This window comes from Euleptes europaea, chromosome 1 (assembly GCF_029931775.1).
Source record: "Euleptes europaea isolate rEulEur1 chromosome 1, rEulEur1.hap1, whole genome shotgun sequence".
NCBI classification, from domain to species: domain Eukaryota; kingdom Metazoa; phylum Chordata; class Lepidosauria; order Squamata; family Sphaerodactylidae; genus Euleptes; species Euleptes europaea.
In genome coordinates, this window is record NC_079312.1 from 88,103,317 (window position 1) to 88,123,864 (window position 20,548).

Consider the following 20,548-nt stretch of genomic DNA (forward strand, 5'->3'; position numbering starts at 1 on the left):
TGCCAGGGATTGAACCTGGGAACTTCTGCATGCCAAGCAGATGCTCTACCACTGAGCCACGGCCCCTCCCCTAAAAGCCAACTCTTGAACAGGCGAAGCTGCCTTCTACTGGATCAGACCCTTGGTCCATCAAAGTCAGTATGGTCTACTCAGACCAGCAGCGGCTCTCCAGGGTCTCAGGCAGAGGTCTTTCACATCACCTTGTCGCCTGGTCCCTTTAAATGGCGATGCCAGGGATTGAACCTGGGACCTTCTGCATGCCAAGCAGACGCTCTACCACTGAGCCACGGCCCCTCCCCTGCCGGCACTACGCCCTGGAATTCGGGTCTCCCCTTCGGCGCCACACCCGCCCCGGCTCCTTTGGCGCGCGATTTTCCTGGCACTCGTTCCCAGCGAGCGGCTGCCCCCCCCCGCCTCGCCCCCTCTCGCCCCCGCCCGCTGCGTGCCCGCGTCGGCTTGCACGCGGCTGCCGGCGAGCGTCCGTGGCGATGCGCGTCCTCCTTGCACGCCGGCTTTGCTCGGCGGCGGCGCCCAGGCGGGCCAAGGCGAGGGGCTGGCGGCGCGCGCGCGGCTCCTTTAACCCCGCGGTGCCCATCTCCGCCCCCGCCCTCCCCTCCCCTCCCCGGGCAGCCCCCCTCTGCGCTCGAGGCCCGGGGAAAGGCGCGCGGCGGGCGGAGCAGCCCTTGCTGCCCGCTGGAGCCGGCGGCCCGGCGGGGCGCGGCCAGTGCATGAGGCCAGCGGGCGGAGGCGCAGGGGAAGGCGGAGGCGGCGGTGACTCCCTCCCTCCCGCCCGCCCGGGCACTGGCAGCCCCCGCCGCCGCTCTTCGCCGGGGCCCGGGAGGCTGAGGCCGCCGCGCAGCGCCCGGGACATGCGGCCTCCCCAGCCGCAGCCATCGCCGAGGAGACGAAGGACATGAGGCTCCGCAATGGCACCTTCCTCACGCTGCTGCTCGGTTGCCTCTGCGCGCTCTTCTCGCTGTCCTGGTACGGGGCCTTCGGCGGGCACAAAGGTAAGGACGGGGCTCGCTGGGAGCCCGGAGAGGGAGAGGGGGGGCGCGCTCGCCTGGCGCACTGCGCCTGGCCCGAGTTAGGGGTAGGCAGGCAGCCAGCCTCCGGAGGGGCATCGAGAGCCTCGACCCCAGCACGGCCTGATCGGCTTCTTGGACGAGGAGGAGAGCCTGCAGCCCAACTTCAAGGTTGCGCTGCGCGGGCTCACCCCCGCCCCCTCGTTCCTTTTGCCTCCGCCGCCGTAAAACCCTACCCCAAAATCCCTTGACACGGAGAGCTGACTCCTGTTCCAGTCTTTCTCTTCTCCCAGACGGCCGCTTCCGAGGCAAAATGTGTTTATCCATTGGAGCGGGGAGGGCACACAGCTGCTTATTTTTGAGATCTGTTGTGTTCCGTTACTGTACAAAGTGGTGACCGTGGACTCTCCCGCCATACACACCATTTTCTTCTCCCTCTCCCAAATGTATGGAAGTATTACCGGCAGTACTACATAGGTGGCCTATGGTTCTCTCCCATAGAACGGGTAGTTGCCTTTCTTATGTTTCTCTGCTAGGTAGAGTTCATCTAGTTAGGTTAGTGTTCATCTTTCCCCAGTGGGGAGCACTCTAAATCCTAATGTTACCCATTTGTGCTGGGTGCTTCTCTGGTGTGCGGCCCTGTTAACTCTGGCTCTGGGCTTTAGCCAAAGCGGCCAGGCGGGCATGGAGCCCTCGTGTTCAGGATGTCACTGAACTTTACATTGCTCAAAGAGAGCAAAAGAGGAATAGAGTTCTCTAGCCTTGCTCTGCGCTCTTGTGCACGTAGGTAATGTGCTTTTGGATTAGCTGGACATTGGATTAGCTGAGGAGTCTAGTATCACCTTAAACACTAACAAAATTTCTGGCATGGTATGAGCTTTCATGAGTCACACAGCTCACTTCTTTGTATAGCTGGACAAGGTATTACTGCTAGAAATGGCTATTGTTTTGTCCTAAATTTATTTGGTGGCCATGTGCTTAAAGAATTTTTCTCATTTTACAGACACCTGAGGTCTTACTATAATGTTTACTCAACATCTCTTCTCTGCTGATTATGTGTGTTTTAAATACTTGGAAATCTAGCTATTAGCCTTCATGTAGCAGTTTTTAAAAGATTGTTCACACCTATCAATATGCTGCTATAGTAAAGCAATGACATACAAAGGCATGCAGGAAAGAGGAGGTGCCTGAGGGCTGCTTCTCACATTAGTTCTCTAGACATGCAGATGGAGTTTAAAAAAAAACAACTACAAAAGTTACTGTTTGGTTAATGGTTCAGGTGTCCTTTTTATTCCACACACACAGGGTGATACACCTGGCAGCTAAATTTCTGTTGTGCATATTTGTGAATGTGAAAACATTTGCATTACAGTTCACCCATTGTATTTTTCTGCTTTCAGGACCACTTCATGCCTTGCTTTTGCCACACTGAAATTAATCTCCATTTAGGGGGGAAATGTGTTTTGTGAGACATAAAGGGCTGTGCCTTTCCAGTCAGTGTACTCACTGGAAAATCCAATCAGTCACCATTAATATATTGCAAAATGCAAGCTTTTTTTTAAAAAAAAAAAATCATTTTGTAGGAGAACTTACAATTAGCCCTCTGATTAATTCTTGTAACCTATAAACCAGTGTTAAAGCACAGAAACATGAGGATTTTTTAAAGAAACCCATTAAAATAATAGATTGCCATTGGATACTAGGGCTGTCAGTCAGTACCTAATAACTGTTCATAATTCATTAGCGCACACAGCAACTCTGTTGAAGGGAAGCCTAGGTCAGGATATAAATGGATCAGTACTTGGAGCAGGAAAGGGTTTCTTTTAGCTGTTGCTTAATTGCACTGAAAGCAAATGTGTGTAGCTTGGAAACACTGAAAAGGGAATAGTGGTGATCTGCCTATAGACCTGTCCACCATCCTGTACAGTCTTGATCAGGCATTGGGGCTTCTTTTTGCCATTTTACAGTGCCTCTTTCCTGGGCTTTCTTCTTTTTCTTCTGTAGGTCAGGGGTCGGCAAACTCATTAGTCAAAAGAGCCAAATATCAACAGTACAACAATTGAGATTTCTTCTGAGAGCCACATTTCTTAAACTTAAACTATATAGGTAGGTACACTGTTTATTAACTTAATAAACTTTAAAGTTTTAAGTCTTAATTAAACTATAGGTACACTGAATAAAACTTGATATCATACTTAATAGTGATCTTATTTATCGATAAAAATTAAATTGTAAGTCCCTGCCATTTCCCCCTCCCCGTCCGGAGTCCTCGTCTGGAGGCCATAAAAGCCTATTGGTAGACCTGGCCTCCGGCTGAGTCCCATTGGGAGGCCAGGTCTACCCATTGGCTTTCTTGGCAGTAGACCTGGTTTCCAGAGGCCCATAGAAGCCAATTGGTAGACCTGGCCTCTGAAGGGGGATTTCCCCCCCTCCTCGGAGTCCAGGTCTACCGCCAAGAAAGCCAGTGGGTAGACATGGCCTCTGAGGAGGGAAAAAAGTAAGTAAGGTATCCCCGCGCCCCGGGGCTTTCCCGCCACCCTCCACTTACCAGACAAGCCCCTGCTGGCTCCAAAGTGTGCCTCTTCCCTACAGGGACCTGTAGGACCCGTAGGCCCAGAAGACAACGGGGGAACGGAGTCGGCGCCGCAGAAGATGGGGCGCCGCGGCCCAGCGCCGCTGCCAGGGACGCGCCGCCAAAGGAAGCCCGCCCCGCCCAACAACTGATAGGCGGCTGGGGCGGGCCAGGAACCGCCGAGCCGCCCGCCCAGCAGTCGCACGGCTAGAGGGGAGGGGAGGCTTTAGCCTCCCAACCATTGAGGGCAAGGGAAAGGGGGACCCAGCCATTCAGTCCCTTGAACTGGAGACGCCGGGGGTTGAACCTGGGACCTTCTGCATGCCAAGCAGGGGCTCTACCACTGAGCCCCAGCCCCTCCCTAAAAGTTTCCCATGAACACATCAAGCGGCCTCATACTGAATCAGACCTTTTGTCCATCCAAGTCAGTATTGTCTGCTCAGACGGCTTCCTCTCCGCGAGAGACGCGAGCCTGGCTGCAGGGAGGGAAAACAGCCTCGCTGGTGGCGGCGGCGCCATCTGGCTGCCCCATGTGAGCCAATCGTGGCCCCCTCCGGGGCTCTGGGGACCCGGCCAGCCCCCGGGTGGCGGGCAGGGCACAGTTCTGGAGCGCTGCGCGCCAGCCGGCCCTTTTGGTGCTCCCCGTCCAGGGCGCGCCATTGGAGGAGCGCGGAGGGGAGCGGCCGCGCCGTCGGAAGGGAGGCTGCCTGGGAGAGAGCAGGCTCGGGGAGGGAGGGGTGGCGAGCGGCCGGGAAGGGGTGGCGGCCAGAGGGAGGGTCATGGCCCGGGGAAGGCCTGGCGAAGGGAAAGGGGCGGCGGCCACCCTCCCACTCTCCCAGGCGCCTGTTGAAAGTTCCCCTTTGCCGTTGGGGCCCTTTATGCCGGGGAGGTTTTGCTTTGGATGGGCCACTCTCTAGATGCACATTTCCCCCAGCCCCACGGCGGGGGGGGGGGAGAGACGGAGAGATAGTGCTCCCGCTCGCCTGCTCGCTCTCGCTCTCTCTCAGGCGCGCCGGCTCCGCAGCCTGGCTGCCAGCGCGAGCAGGCACGAGAGCAGGGGCTCCGAACCAAGTTCGGAGAGCCGCACTCAACGGGCCAAAGAGCCACATGCAGCTCGCGAGCTGCGGTTTGCCGACCCCTGTGTTAGGTGAATTCTCAGCTGTTTGTCTGTAAGCAGACTGAATAGTCTAGTTGTCTAGCATCCAAACACTTCCTAATAAATGCAGATAAACGCTTTTACTTTCCACTTTTTAAATTCCTGTACACGCTATTACCCTCAACAGTTATTTAATGAAGGAAGTTGGCAAATGTCTCCTTCTCTCTGGAGTTGAGAGAATTGTTCTAGCCTTGAGGGTGCAAAAAGCATGAGTGCTTTCTTAAGACAAACGTATCCTGCAACCATGGAGAAGGTTTTGCTGCTCTTCAACCTAACAAATGGGAGATAACTGCAGATATTATACTGGGGTTTTTAACTGAACTCACTAAAGGATTGAATTATACAACTGGAAAGGTATTCCCCTCTATATTTAATTTGATAGCAAAGCTGATTCAGCTTACTCTGCGCTTAAGTTTCTCTTTGGGGGTTACTGCACTTGTATTCCCAGCGATGTATTAAGAGTTTGAAAATGTTATAAAAAATACTGTTGGCACTTTGTTTGGCCCCTTTAGCTGTGAAGACGTCTTCCAACCATTTATAAGCTGTGGTATCCAAAAACTCTTTTAAAGCGATGTTTTTTTTATAACATTTTAAAACTCTTAATACGTTGCTGGGAATACAAAGTGCGGTAACCCTCTTTGTTGAAGAAACCCCTGTGTTGCAAAATTGTAACCATTCAATCGCAAAAGAAAACTGACGCTCATAGCCATAAGTGCAATAACCCCAGGGCTTTTTGACATTTGGTGACTACATATAGTATGTTTAATCCCCAAACTAACTGTTCCTTCGTACAGGGGCCTAGAATAAGCCTGTACTTTGTGATACTGAACTAGACATCATTATAATAGCACGGCTGGCTGATACAATGGGATCTGGAGGCCAGTGCTCTTGAATTGTTAAGGCTTCAGTCTTGTCAGCAGGCAAATGCTTCTCTTAAGAGAATTGCTTCCTTTTGTTTTCAGAGGTTCTGCCCAGTCCTTTGAGCTGCTGTGCCAGCAAAGTAGAGGGGGCAGGGACTGCTGCCCAGTTGTGCTATCCCAGGCCATGGCAATGGGTCTGAATCGGGAGGTTGATGGATCTGAATCTCAAGCTCTAATTTGCTGGGAAGGCAGGACGGATTGCGTGCAGCCACCACTAGCAATGACCATCAGGAGCAGTGGTGTGCAGGGCCCACCCCACAGAATGGAAAAAAGACAGAGGGGATATGGTAAGAGGGCACCCACCGGCTGAGTCAGATGATGGTATTTAGCACAAGTAATCCCTGGTTAGATCTCTGTCATTTACATATCATCCTAAAGTCCCATTTAGCTGCTACAATTTTTTTAAAAAAGATCTGTACCATGTTTTGTTATTTGGGCTCACCATTCTGAATTCCAGCTGTCTCAGGGATCCTTACACTAATGGGGACAAACTTCTGGCCGTTCATGACATTTTTACCAATACAAGACATCCTTTTCACAATTACTGACCTAACTATAGAATCAACATGCACCGGGGGGGGGGGGGGAATTATGTGGGACAAGGGGAAATTATTATACAGCTGAATGTTATGATCTTCAAGTGTAGGTCCCCAGCAGAATGATGGGTAGATTATAAAGCCACAGGATAATGGCCTCTTACAGGGTTAGGATTTTCACTCACTTCTGCAAAATGTTTCCCTGCTTAATGGAGAGGCTTCAGCTACACTAATGAGCAGGTTTGGATTTTGTGAGTTTAAAATATGACTGAAGGTTGATGTATGCACACTCCTTTTTAACCTGGCGAAACCTGTTGCTCCACTTTTCAACTGGGAATTCATATACACAATGCTGGTGAAAATTATCTGTTATTTAATTTCTTAATTTCTCATGTATATACTTTCAAAGGGGGAAGGGACAGTTGGAAGATTACATCAGTGTTAACCAGAGATATTGACTGAAGAGAAAATGAATCCATCCTTCAGCCCACAGCATATTAGCTTTGTGACAGAGCCAGGTGTACAGTGATTTTGGCCCCTGGTTTTGCCTCTTTGGTGGAGCATTATGCAGTCACAGTGTTCCTTAATAACAGAGCCATAGCATTCATGGATAGTTTCAGGTCTGTGATGGGAATGCTGCTTTGAAGGCTGAGGTTGGGGCAGTTTTGCTAGACTTTGTCAAATGGTCCTGGAACACTGCTGCTTAAAGAAACAGTCCTTTCTGCCTGTTGATACTAGTGTGAAAGTTAATGGATATTGTTCTTTGCACACTGCATAGCCTCTTTATTAACTTAGTGTCTCTACTTTTGCTGCTAGTTTCTGCACATTAAAAGTCATTAGGGCCACATCATCCATCTGTCTGGAGGCTACTTTACTTCGCCCTTCCCATTTAAACAACATGTCTTTGTTACTGCTGTATAATGGGTTTTGGCTTTGTGGTGGTTACTTGATTTCCCTGCATTACTCATCAACTAAAAGGTTCTTTCAACTGAGGTTTAAATCCCATTAAAACCATATCCCTTCAGAGCTTCAGATAAAGAGATTTGGGAATTTATATTGGTGCAGAAATTTCTAATCGTAGATATTGCAGTTTAGATCCCATTCCTTAAAACATTATGTATGACCTTCATTGCCACTACTTTTGTCTAGTGGATGCATACATATAGAATCTGAAAGAGGCAATGAAAAATTTTCTGTTTAAAAAAAACACAAACCAGAATGAAACACATGTATTGCAAAAAGATCCAGATTAAGGAAAAAATATTTTTCTGGAGGTTCTTTTAGTTGTCATATCTTTCTACTTTTACTTTATGGTAAGTAGAAAGATGCTTTATTCTCGTATGTTGTAAATCTTTCTCATTTTTCTTTTAAAAAATATTTCAGAGCACTGTTCTCATCTTGAGTACACTCTGTGTTATATTTAGTGTACTGGGGAAAGGAGAGAATTCACATGTGTGGTCCTACATTGGGGACCACAAATGCAAAAAATCATAATTGGCATATTTTAGTTGTATATAATTAAACAATTTTATAACATCTTACCATATATGGTAGATGCCAAACAAAAACTGGCACACCAATTGCTTTTATTCTGCACTATTCAGTAACAAATAATCGCGAAAAATAAATAAGTTAACTTTGCCTTTTAAAATTGTTTTGATACAGAGGGCTGCATTCACATGTCTTTCTTAACTTCACTTAAGTAAAAACATGCACGTACCCAGCCTATTGCTGAACTTGTACGGGTGTCAGTTTTTCTCCCTTTTTGTAAAGGGAATTGACTAGAATGAGTCCCTCCACAAGTAGTCAGGGTCCTAAACTTATGATCTCTGCAGGAGAACAGAGAGGGGTGAAATGAGGGCCAAACAACACATTTGGTTTTTTTTAACAAGTTTGGGTCTGAGTTGCCCAGATGCAGCTCGGGTTCCCCACAACCACACTGCAGCTGCAGGGAATGGCTTTTAAAAAATAAAGGAGAGCCCAAATAGGCTTGGAATACTTCTGTGGGCGGAGGAAGGGCTCATGCCTTCCCCCCTCCAGACTGTTTTCCTACAACTAAGCAGCATTGGAAGCAGTGGCGGACCTACATTTTTGGAGCCCTGAAGCTTGAACTGTTATGGGGGCCCCTTCGTAACCAGCAACAACAGGGCAACATCCAGCAAGGTCCAAAGGGCCTTGCTGCCCTTGCAAGGACCTTGAGGCCCAAATGGTGGAGAACAGAGTGGTGGGATGGAGTCCTTGAAAATGGATATTAGAGCATATTCTAAAGTCAGTATTAAGTACTTCAACCCATTGGCTTATGATTCTATCGCTAAAAAACTCCATCAATTTTGTTGAGAAATTCACTCATTAAAAAAAGTTGCTTCAGGGGGCCCCTCTGGGATTAGGGGCCCTGAAGCTTAAGCTTCATTAGCTTCACAGTAGATCCGCCTCTGATTGGAAGTATTTCCCAGTTTTTGCTCTTCCCTTTAAATTGCCACCATTTTTTTCAGGAGGACCCCCCCCAATAAGGTATTTTTCAGGGTTTTTTTTTTTTCAGTTTGGCTTTTCCGAATGCACAGCCCTATTCCTCACCCCTTGGACCACAACAATAAATTAGCCTTATTTTATCACAAATCAGACTGTTTGTTGTAAAACTTGTGTGTTGCCTATGCTGACAAGAATGGGAGAAATTTGAGAGAGAAACTTAATATGGGTCTTCAGGAGAAGGTGCAAGATGAGGCTTTTTTTCGTGGGCTTTTGGTGTGGGTGATTACTGGTTAATTGGGCTTCTGTTCTGATTAATGTCTGCTTGTCTGTTGCAAAAATGTAAACGTGTATGATTTCATCTGACACTCTTGATTTTTTTGAGCCACCTTGAGCAAAGCATAAAGAAGTATTCTTGGTTTCTCCATTAATTGGGCTGTCTTGGAAAGGTGGACAGTTCAAAATATGCCATCTCTTCTGTTGTGACTGAAGCTCACAGATGAGCCATTGCCCAGAGGGGGTGAAGGGGTGGAGCTAAGGAGTATCCACAGCCAAATCTTGCCAGGAGGAATTGTTGTGCACACAGCAGTAGTCCAGTATTAGTCCCTGAGAGATAACATAACAGAAGCCAGAGGCAAATTTAAGGGAGAAACATCATAGTTTTTCCTCGCCATTTTTTTTTTTTTAAAGAAAGCATGTTCTAGGTTTAAAGTAGAAAATCATCATAGAGAGAACAGGGCTAAACAAATTTTCTCATGTTATTTTCTCGACAAAAATTGCTGCTCCCTTGCTTTATTTACCCCTGCTCAGAAGATTTTATGTATATTCATATAGGGTTTTTTTCCTCAATGCAAGTAAAAGAAGGCTGGGTATTGCAGTTTTTGGTGGAGAAATGGTACAAGAAGGATTATAGCCCCCCTCCCCCCCTTTTACTTTCAGCTCCAGTAACTGTTTTTGAGACTTTGTTTTAAATCACTGAGCTATAAAAGGGTGTAGTTCTTTAGCTTCAAGGCTACGTCGCTAACTCAGAATGTCATTCCAGCATTGATCTTAAACCCTCTAAGAGCTACTGTGCTCCTTGAGAGAGGAGTGTGTCCTACACCCTGGCTCCTTGAAGAAGATCGGTCCCTCCATTAAAGAGGCACTTAGTTTCTGTGGGGTGCATTCCAGTGAGGCTGGTATATTTTCTACCCCTTGGCCTGCTGCCAGAGGCAGGATAACTGGAGCTGAAAGAGTTTCCAGGAAGCTGTCATCTGTTTCTATGTTGGCAGAAAAATATTCTCAGGAGCAGGGCACAGAGGAAGTACAGTCCCCTGGGGTCTTCATCCACAGAAGTCTCTACAAGAGTAGTTTCCTAAGATGTTCCAGGGAGAGGGTATCTCCCATTCGCAAGGGTGTTCCAGGATTTCTCTTCCGATCTGAAAATAATTCTGGCCCATGTCACAACCAAGTCTGTTTTTAAAATATATGTCCTGTGGCTTCACCTCATTTGGGGCAGCTCACCATGTGGCACAGTGGTAAGCTGTAGTACTGCAGTCCAAGCTCTGCTCCCAACTTGAGTTCGATCCTGACGGAAATTGGTTTCAGTTAGCTGGCTAAAGGTTGACTCAGCCTTCCATCCTTCCGAGGTCGGTAAAATGAGTACCCAGCTTGCTGGGGGTAAAGAGTAGATGGCTGGGGAAGGCCATGGCAAACAACCCCGTAAACATAGTAAACATCATGATGGGATGTCACCCCGTGGGTCGGTAATGACCCAGTGTTTGCACAGGGGACTACCTTTAACTTTTTACTACACTATAAAGAATAAAACATCATAAAGTATCTATAAACCAACTATCCATCTAAATAAACTAAAAGCAATGAAGTAGTTATAAAGAGACCAGTCATAAACCATTACAACCATTACAAGATGCCTGCAGTGAAAGATGTGTTTGGTTATTCCAAATCATTATATCATCACTTGCCTCCCAGTCATGTGACCTCTCACCCCATTTTCCTTCTCTCCTAAAACTTCCTCTGCTCTTCTTTTCCCCTAGTTCTTCAAACCAGCTCTCCTTCCCATGTCCCAACACTTACTTGTGTTACTTTCCTTGGCTCCTGATTTCTTAGAGATGGGATTTCCCCACATTTCCTTCCTTTCTGCCTGCACTCCATATTTCTAGAACCTGAGAAGCTAAGCAGTCAGGGAGCTTTGCTTAGCCAATGTCAGGCGGATGCCCTCCTGCCTGTTCCACCTCCCAGTGACCTTAGGGCTACTCAACCAATTGCTGTCAGATGCTTCTATTGTGACAAAATCCCTTGTGCATTGCAATATACATAGTGGTTTATGGTAAACAATTGTAAAACTATAAAGCAAAGCAAAGAACTTAAGGGTCGGGATGTGGGAAAGGGAGCTTTGTAGAATTTTCCTTGAAGCGTGTAGGCAAAATGGGGCTACAGTGGTTAAAATGGAAACCAGCTACCTGAGAGACAGCTTTGAATAGTGGTTAGAGTGTTAGACTAGGATCTGGTAGATCCAGGTTCCCAACTCTGCCATGGAAGCTTGTTGGGTGGCCTTGGGCTAGTCACTGTCTCTCAGCCTAAGCTACCTCACAGGGTTGTTGTGAGGATAAAATTGAGGAGAGGAGAATGGTATAGACCTCCTTGGGTCCCATTGGGGAGAAAGGTGGGATGTAAATGAATTTATTAAATACCTTCCAATATGAGTATTACAGTACAGTAATCGTTAAAGTAATGAGTACAGTGATCGTTAAAGTCTGTTTTGTCGGTCTTTTATCTCACCATTGGATAGTCAGTCTTGACTTACAAGAAACGAAGAAAAACAAACTATTGGATGTTTTGTTTACAGAATGTAAGAAAGAAGCATAGTGGTGGTTTCTGTAGCAGAACCCTTTTCATTAGGAAGTGGACTGAAGTCATTTATTTAATAAACTACCAGACAGCTCTGAATTCTGCCTGCTGTCCACAGTGACAGGTATGAAGGATGATCTAGAGGTAGGAAAACACTGAGGTGGCCAGTTAGTAATTACACTTTTGAGCCACTGTCTTCCATTGTTTAACTCCCGGCCTCCACTTCTGAAAAATATTCAGCAAATAATTTATCTGCCTTACCACCAAGTTGAGACCGAATGGGTTCTGTTTACTCAGTACAGGCTTACTGTTCTCAAAAGCTGGCAGTAATTTGCTAGAGATGTCAGTGTCTACAAAATGTCTACAGGATTAGATAAGTTTACCACATTATTTCTAGTAAAAGAAGATCAGGGCAATTATATATCCTTACCAAACTATTTCATTCTTTAGGTAGACATGCTCATTCTCTACTTTGTTGAAATGGGTGAGGTCGTATTCCTAACACCACTTTCTGGGAAATAAGGAACCACTGAAATCAATGGGAAATGAGTTGTAATGATTGCAACATCTGCCTCACATTTCCATTTCTCACCTTGTCTTGTTTTAACATTCCAATTTAGTGCTCGTACACGGGCTTTTTCTGCTGGTTACGGCTCCTTGTGCTTGTATAGTGACAGATTGGGTTACAGAGATACTGTCTACTCTTCTGCAGTAAAATTAGATTTACTGCGTGCATAGGCTTGTTTAACTGCATTTAACTTTTCCAATCAATGTCTTATTTGTAATGAGGTTTTCTGTAGCCCATCATCATGACAGGGAATACCTGTTGAATGAATTTAAAAACTTCTTACTGTTCCCATACTGCATTAACAGTTTATTTTTGTTAAGAATAAGAGTCTGTTCCTTTTTTTCTTCCCGCTTCAAGTTGGCCAACCAGAGTAATGGACTTATTTGGCTTTTGATAGTGTTGGCTGTTTGGCTGACCAAAGAAGATTTGATCAGTTGACTAGTCAGATGTTGGTTGTATATTTTATTAGAACAATAAGTGCTTTAATGTCAACAGATATGCTACTTACGCTGAATTCCAGGATGCCGGAGCAAGGACTTGCACCGGGAGGACGCCAGCGGGAGGCTGAGCTGGCATCCAAGGGATACGCTTCCTCCACAGTTTAGACAGCGCAAGTGGCACAGATGCCGGTATAGGGGTCACGCTGCCTCCTAAGTCTATTTGGCCCCCAACCTCAGGAATGGGCTGTTTGAGAACAAGACGTGGGGGGGGGGAACGAGGTTGTTGATGCATCGATATCACTTCTAGCTTTAACCCAGAAGAGATGTCACTGACTTTCTACGATTTCTCCAGTCAGTGACAGGTTTTAGCCAGAAGTGACATTGATATTTCCTCCCCCCATTTCCCCCTACTGCCAGGAGAAGGCAGCAGCAGATCACCCACCACGGTATGTAAGCTGGCAACCCTGACCCTTGCAGTGGTGGATACATTATACGTGTTGTTATAATATTTTTAAAAAGGAAGATCATCCTGATGAGACCTTCCATATACATGTGGAGGAATCACACTCTTAATACAAACCAATAGTAAGAGTAGGGAAGGGTTGTTTTTGAGCTGCTGTGAAGCCTGGTTTTGAGAATTTAAATGGAAGTAGCCCTCCTAAGGCTAGCAGTTAACTGGATACCTTTGGATATTTGTTACACCTTGGCTCAGTGTGCCCCAAGTACTGCAAACATTGCAACAAGTCTAATTGTAACTTTCTAAGGAGAGTTTTGTCAACTAGGCTTGAGATCTGCAAACCTCACTGTGTCATTCGCAGTGCCAATTTAGCAAGTGACTGACTTGTTCAGTGTTAAAAAAAGAAAAAAGACTTGCTGTGTGTGTCATGAAGCCCTAAAGGAAATAAGCCAGATTTTGTTGCAGTCATTTGTCTGAATGTGCAGGTTTGGCATTGCTTCAAAAGCATAATACAGTATTGGTATACAATTCTGCTGTATCAGGAGGTTGTGATGTTTTGAAAAAAATATTCTGCTACACAGCCCTTCTCAATTAATTCTGCTGATTTGTATTTATGTAAGTCATCTATACAAAAGCCATCTAACATTCTAATAAAGGTCTTATCTGATTGCAGCCATTCAGTTAAGGATGGTCAAATATAAGAATGATATAGAAAGGTGTAGGGCATCTTAGCAGTGTTAGGCATTTGTTCCTACCCAGCCATGCTCTTTGTATTCTGTCAGAGCTTCACTGTTTTTCAGAGTATTTGAACTCTGTGCATTTCTGTGATTCTTTGCGAGTGCTTTTTTCTCCATATTGAACATGGACAACTAAAGCACAGATCTATTCATTCATTTATTTACTATTTAGCATCTTAAATGTGCATACGACTTGCGTAAAAAAATAAAGACAGATTCTGCTCCATGGAGCATATAACCTACATTTCAACATTGGGGAAAGCAACAAAGGGGGGTGGGGGGAAGAAGACATTGTGCTTTAGCCAAAGTCACCGTAAGCCTGGCCTTGGCCGGGGATTGAGGGTGGGATAAAAATAAAAATAAATAAAGCATGCATTTCAGTACACTCTCAGAGCTTCTTTGCTGTTCTTAATTGGCTGTGAGTTGATTTGAATAAGGATCAAGCACTGATTAATTTTAATTCTGAAAATACAGCCAGTGCTCTGACAACTGAACTGGCTCCAGCTGGAGTATCAGATCAGTTTTAATGTGCTGGTTTTGACCTTTAAAGCCTAGCATGGTCTGGGACCCTCATATCTGCAGGACCACCTCTCCTGGTACACCCCTCCCCTAAGAGCGTTGCGCTCTGCAGATCAAAATCTGTTGGTGGTCCCCGCCTCTAAGAGTGTGTGGCTGTAAGGGTTGCCAGGTCCCTCTTTGCCACTGGTGGGAGATTTTTGGGGGCGGAGCCTGAGGAGGGGAGGTTTGGGAAGGGGAGGGGCATCAATGCCATAGAGTCCAATTGCCAAAGCGGCCATTTTCTCCAGAGGAGCTGATCTCTATCGGCTGGAGACCAGTTGTAATAGCAGGAGATATCCAGCTAATACCTGGAGGTTGGCAACCCCAGCGGCTGTCCTTGACTAGAGTCAGAGCTTTCTTGGCCCTGGCTTTGGCCTGGTGGAATGCCTGCCTAGTAACATCAGGGCCCTGCAGGACCTGAAAAAGTTCCGCAGGGCCTGTAAGACAGAGCTGTTCCATTGGGCCTATGATTGAGGACAGCCGCAGGTTATATCAGTGCTGGCCTCCCTACTCCTTCCCCCCCCCCATTGACAACTGTATTGATGACTGACACCGCGGGGGGGAGGTATCTGCTGACTTGGCTTGAAGAACTTTGCCTTGATGTCGGCACTCTTGCTACAGTGGGCACCATATTATACAGTGGTTTTAGTTAATTAATTTTAGGAATTATTTTTGTGGTTTTAATTGTATTTTATTGTTATATTGTGGGTTTAATGTTGTTACCTGCCCTGAGCCTGGACTCCGCCGGGGAGGGCAGGTTATAAATTCAAACAAACAAATAATTAAATAAAAATAAATTATAGCGTATATAGAAAATAAGTCATTTATTCTCTGCTTGCTGCGTTATCCCAATAGCTGATACTTATTTGAAAAGCTAGAGCAGGGGAAGACAGACTTCATGTTTCAGGGAGCTTCTTAATTTTTTTTCAAGAGCTTTGGGCACTACCAGTCACAAAATGTCAGCTCTGTGGGCGGAGCCAGTCACAAAATTACAACTTGTACAAATATTACAGCATTTCAAAGCAGGTCTGCGGTGGGGTAACATTCCCCCCCCCCTGCTATTTTGCCAGTGCAAACCATGACCACCCCAAATTATAACTTGCCCCTGCAATGGAAATATGTGCCGTTATCTCTATATTTTCCCTGGAAGAAGCAAATAGCAGCTCGGATGCAGAGGGGAAGAATCAACAGTACATTTCTTTCCTGTCCAAAGCAAGAGCGGGTGCATGCATGAAGGAGGAGGAGAGGCAGATAGGAAAGGGTTCTGTGACTGTTTTCCTATCCAGGGATGGGTGCATGCGCTGCCTCCTCCTTCCCATGAAAGAGAAAGAGAAGAGAAGCCAATGAGGTAGCCTTAAAGAGAAGGATGAAATAGTGATTACAGAAGAGCTGAAAGGTGTGTGAGAGAGAGCTAGGTTTAAGTGCTCGGCAAATGACTCCTGGTGACCTTCTGCCCACGCCTGCACTAGAAGGCAGGGATCAGATTTTGAATGCTATTTATTTGTTTGTTTATTTACTTACTTACTTCACTTGTTCCCTGCTTTTCTTCTCAGTGGGCACCCAAAATGGCTACTACCTCATTCTCCTCTCCCCCATTTTATCCTCACAATAAAACTGTTCAGCTGAGAGTGCGTGGCTGGCCCAAGGTCACCTAGGAAGCTTCCATGGCAGAGTGGGGATTTGATCCTAATACCTAGTACAGCAGATTGGGCCTCATGACTTTCATGTTAAAAAAAAATCTCTGCACATAGAAAACTAGCACATAATGTTCTCGGCAGACTCTCTCTGATGTGTTGGTTTTTTTTTCATGTTGGAGGTGTGTCTGTGTTTAACCTGGGTATCATTCAAAATTACAACCTCCCAACTGCAGTCTGAAGTGCTTCCAGTGACAGAATTATTTATTTTGTGTTTGCTTAGCTCTGCTTATAGCAAAATCATAGTGTTACTTACCAAAACCTGTATTCACAAGCCAGTATTCGCAAATGTTCCAGACTCTTGGGATTTAAGTTTCATCAGCTCTGTCTTAAAACAAATGTTTTCATAACTAATTTTATTTTTCCTAAAAGGGACCAATCACTTTGGGGAGAAGGGCAAAGGCAGGGGGAGCAATGGGTGTTATTAGTTTTGGCCTGTTTGGCAATTGTACTTTGGTATTTGGATTCTGTGTAGGTTTTCTTTTTTAACTTTTTAAAAAACTTTTTAAATACCAGCTTCCAGTGTGTAGGAAAGTAATAGCCAAGTATGCCTGGCACATAAAGCTGCATTATACTGAATCAGACCACTGGGGTCCATCAAAGTCAGTTTTGTCTACTCAGACTGGCAGTGGCTCTCCAGGGTGTTAGGTAGAGGTCTTTCACATTACCTACTACCTGATCTTTTAACTGGAGGTGCCGAGGATTGAACCTGGGACCTTCTGCATGTCGAGCAGATGCTCTACTACTGAGCCACAGCCCCTCCCCCTGTACTTGTCTTCAGTGGGAGGAAAAACTAAATTGGCTTGGAGAGAAAATAATTTTAAGTGTGTATTGAGTTATCTGCCTGGTGTATATGTGGAATAACTGCATCACTTTGAGAATAAAATGATTAGTGTTCTGGAAGACACTGTTAGTTTCTATGTCTGTCAAGAAGAGGACTGATATTTATACAGGCCCATTTATACTGCAGATTTGATTTTGTATTTGTGGAAACTGAAAGCATGTGAGTACAGATGTGGACTGGCCATTTAATTTGCCGGATAACTTCCTGGTGGGCCACTTGGCAGCTCTTAATTATTGGTTCTGCTGGCCAGGTGTGAGCTGAGCAGCTCTTGCCACCCTTTGCTTGTAGCATCGCAGGGCCCCCACAGCCTGGCTTGCTCCTGGCCCATTTTAAATTCCCAACCAGCTCTTGTCTAAGTAGTATGCCCAGGGGAGGTGTAGTGTATTAGCATTAAGATGTACGTGCGAAAAAGAAACCACCAGAGGCTAGCTTACCTGGGAAGCAGCTATGAGTATTTCATAAACCAGATTGATGACTTCAAGGTTTGAAATTTGTATGGCTATGGACTAGAGCTAAACTCCCTCTCTATTTGACTAGACAAAAACTCCCTCTCTGTTTCAAAGAACACCGACTCTTTTAGCTGCTAAGCATTGGGCATCGAGAGGAATTAGTTTATCTGAAGGGATACAACACAGAAGTAAATTTGCTGCTGTAGCTCCTTGGACAAATGGCAAAATTGCCCAATGAGCAATGACACATCATATATTTGTGGTAGTTTCACTGTATTCCTCATGCATAGCAACTGCAAAGGTCAGTGCACATTGGGTAGGTTTAGACAGATTTCCCCCCCTCCCAATTCTCATGGAAAGCAAACTTAGCATGCTATTGCATTATTCACGTTATTTTTAAAAAGAAACTGTGGGGTGACCACACCAAATTGCTTTGAATCTGCTGCAGTAATGCATTACATGTCTACCCACTGTTTCATTTGCAAAATTCTCCAGTTAAACACTTTGCTGGTGTGGTGGTGGTGGTAGAAAATACTGTCAAGTTGCAGCTGATTTATAGTGACCTCATAGGGTTTTCAAGACAAGAGACTATCAGAGGTGGTTTGCTATTGCCTGCCTCTGCACAGCAACCCTGGATTTTCTTGGTGATCTTCCATTCAAATACTAACTAGGGCCAACCCTGATTAGTTTTGATATCTGATGAGATCGGGCTAGCCAGGGCCAGGGCTCTTGTGGTAGACTTTAGTAATTCCTATTGGAGGTATTATATTAAAACAAATTGAGGTTCCTGAAAGACCTACAACATCTCTGGAAGGAACTCTAAAGAACATACAGTTTATGCCCCAAAGTGTGTGATGAATTTGTGAAGTAAATATGGATGAAATCAGTGGAAACAATGACAAATAATACCTTAACAGTTGAGGTTTCTTTATACAAAGTCAAACCATGGGTCCGTCTAGGCTGATAATTGTGTACTTTGAATAGCAGCCAGGCCCTGGCAAGAGTCTTTTACAGACCTGCTTGGCTGAGTTCTCAGTAGAGCAGTTGAAGCAGAAAAATAATCTGTTCTTATAATCCGCTCTAGAATCATTCCCCTTTGACTATTTCTAATCACTTACAACTCACTTAAACGATTCTCTTTTTCTACTGTGTTTACAAACATACCATGGGAATATTGAGTTTGGAATTATTTTTTCTTAGTCTCCCCTCTCTTAACCTCTTATGTGTTTTTCATTTCTCTCTTAGCCCTTCTGTTTCTTTTTTCATTCGCCTTCATTTTCCTTGACCAAGCTCTCCTTTTTACTATCCAGATGTGACAGGCAGATACCTTCTCCTTCCACAGATGCTTTTTCCCTATAGAGTAAATCTCTGAATGAATCTAGATGATGGAAAACACTTGACTGCATTCTACTCCACAGCTGGCTGTTGGGACAAGATGCATTGTGGGTATAAACCTCTAAATGTCCTTGCCCTCCTCCATAGTCTGACAATGAAGCATTTAGTACAGAAGCATTTAGTACAATCCACAGTCTCATTTAAAAATTAATGCCCCCAGCCCTGTTTCTCTGGAAACTGAAGGAAAGTTATTTTCTTCTCATTGAAAGGGAATGTAATATAAACAGACAAATGATTTTTTCCTACCCATTGGGACATATGGCCAATTCTTTAATGTTTCCCCCAAACAAAGAAATCTGTGAAGGGAAAAAAAGAAAGAAAGAAACCTGTGGAGTAATCCCCATGAGCAATGTTGCAATGCAGTGCAAAATGAATAAACCAGACGTTAGGTTCTTGCCATGCTTATTTTTCCCTAATGGGAAAAGTATGCGAACTGGCATCCAAAGACTCATGACTGAAAAGAGGTTGAAGGGCCTTTGATCAGGGATCTTTTTTAAAAAATTACTTAAGGAGAGTTTTATGGATACCATGGACCACCAAAAAGACAAATGACTGGGTTGCAGACCAAATCAAGCCTGAACTCTCCCTAGAAACTAAAATGGCCAAAGTGAGGCTGTCATACTTTGGTCACATTATGAGAAGACAAGACTCACTGGAAAGGACAATAATGCTAAGAAAAGTTGAAGGCAACAGGAAACGAGGAAGACCAACATGAGATGGATTGACTGAATAAAGGAAGCCACGGCTCTCATTCTGCAAGACCTGAACAAGGCTGTTAAGGATAAGACGTTTTAGATGACATTGATTCATAGGTTCATCATGAGTCGGAAGCGACTTGACGGCACTTAACGCATGCACAAAGTGCCAGTGATAGCAATAACTACAGCAAAAATGTATCTAAGTGCAAAACTATGAAGCAGGTAAATTAAGTAGGTAAATTAAGTCAGAAACTCTCAAACACTTCAGAGGGCTTCTTTGTTTGGAAGATTTGTATACCTCATTCCCAGAGACCCATTAAGGTGGCTAGCAACAAAAAGTAAAAAAGACAAAATTCAGTAAAACGGTGACACTGACCCCCATATACTTATCCTGTCTCTTTTAGCCCCTGGTAGGAGGAAAAAGCAGGTCCCTTTGTTGTGTGGGCCTTTTTCCCCTTTGGGAGATTTTTCAATTGGGAAAATATTCAGGAGGTGGGATTTAAAACAACAACAACACCCTTCCTGTGTGCTGCCACCCTGATCCAGTTTGGGAGTCCCACAACCGCTTCTTAGGCATGACGACACATCTGCAGTCCCAGTCATGGAGCGGTAGCATAAAATATAATTTTGGCCTTCAGTCAAGTTCTTGCACCCTTGAAAGAGTGTCCTTCAAAGAGATGACAGGGGGACTCAAAAGGCTATGGTAGCAAGATTCTTTTGGATTAGAGCTGAAATAGTTGTTCTTTCATTAAATCGAGCACAGATTTGTCAGACCAGTTCTGTGGAGGACAGAAATTGTTTTTCTCCGTACCTCCCCTTTCTGCCCTGTGGCTTACAAAGCGAGCCCTAAGTAACCATGTGAACAATTGCGCAGCAAAAGTGTTTGAGCATTCTTTTAACCTAATGTTAAGATATAACTCAAATTTTCTAACTGTCCAAATATTTATTCACTAAGGATGTTAATACTGGGAAGGTGAAATGAAAGGCAAGATTGCTAGCAAGCCTTGCAAATTCTAGGGCAAATAAACTTCTTGTGGAATGCCTGGTTTTAATATGAGGGTGGGAGTAGGGATGCAGAAATGAGCAACAACAATAATAGAGGGTAGGACGAGAAATGAAAGAGCCATCTGTGCAAGTTAATGAAAGCTGCTTTTTGTGTGATATATAGATACAAAACACCAAA

General features: G+C 45.1%; 1 protein-coding gene across 2 annotated transcripts in view; it reads left to right on the forward strand.

Moving 5' to 3' along the window:
- Positions 1–648: 648 nt before the first annotated feature.
- Positions 649–20,548, forward strand: part of MGAT4B (alpha-1,3-mannosyl-glycoprotein 4-beta-N-acetylglucosaminyltransferase B) — a 116,795-nt gene continuing 96,895 nt past the window's right edge. For both annotated transcript variants that reach the window (XM_056865402.1, XM_056865410.1), the window contains exon 1: positions 649–1,010. In XM_056865402.1, the coding sequence (XP_056721380.1) occupies positions 914–1,010 (97 nt within the window). In that variant the 5' untranslated portion in view covers positions 649–913. The remainder of the gene's footprint in view (positions 1,011–20,548) is intronic.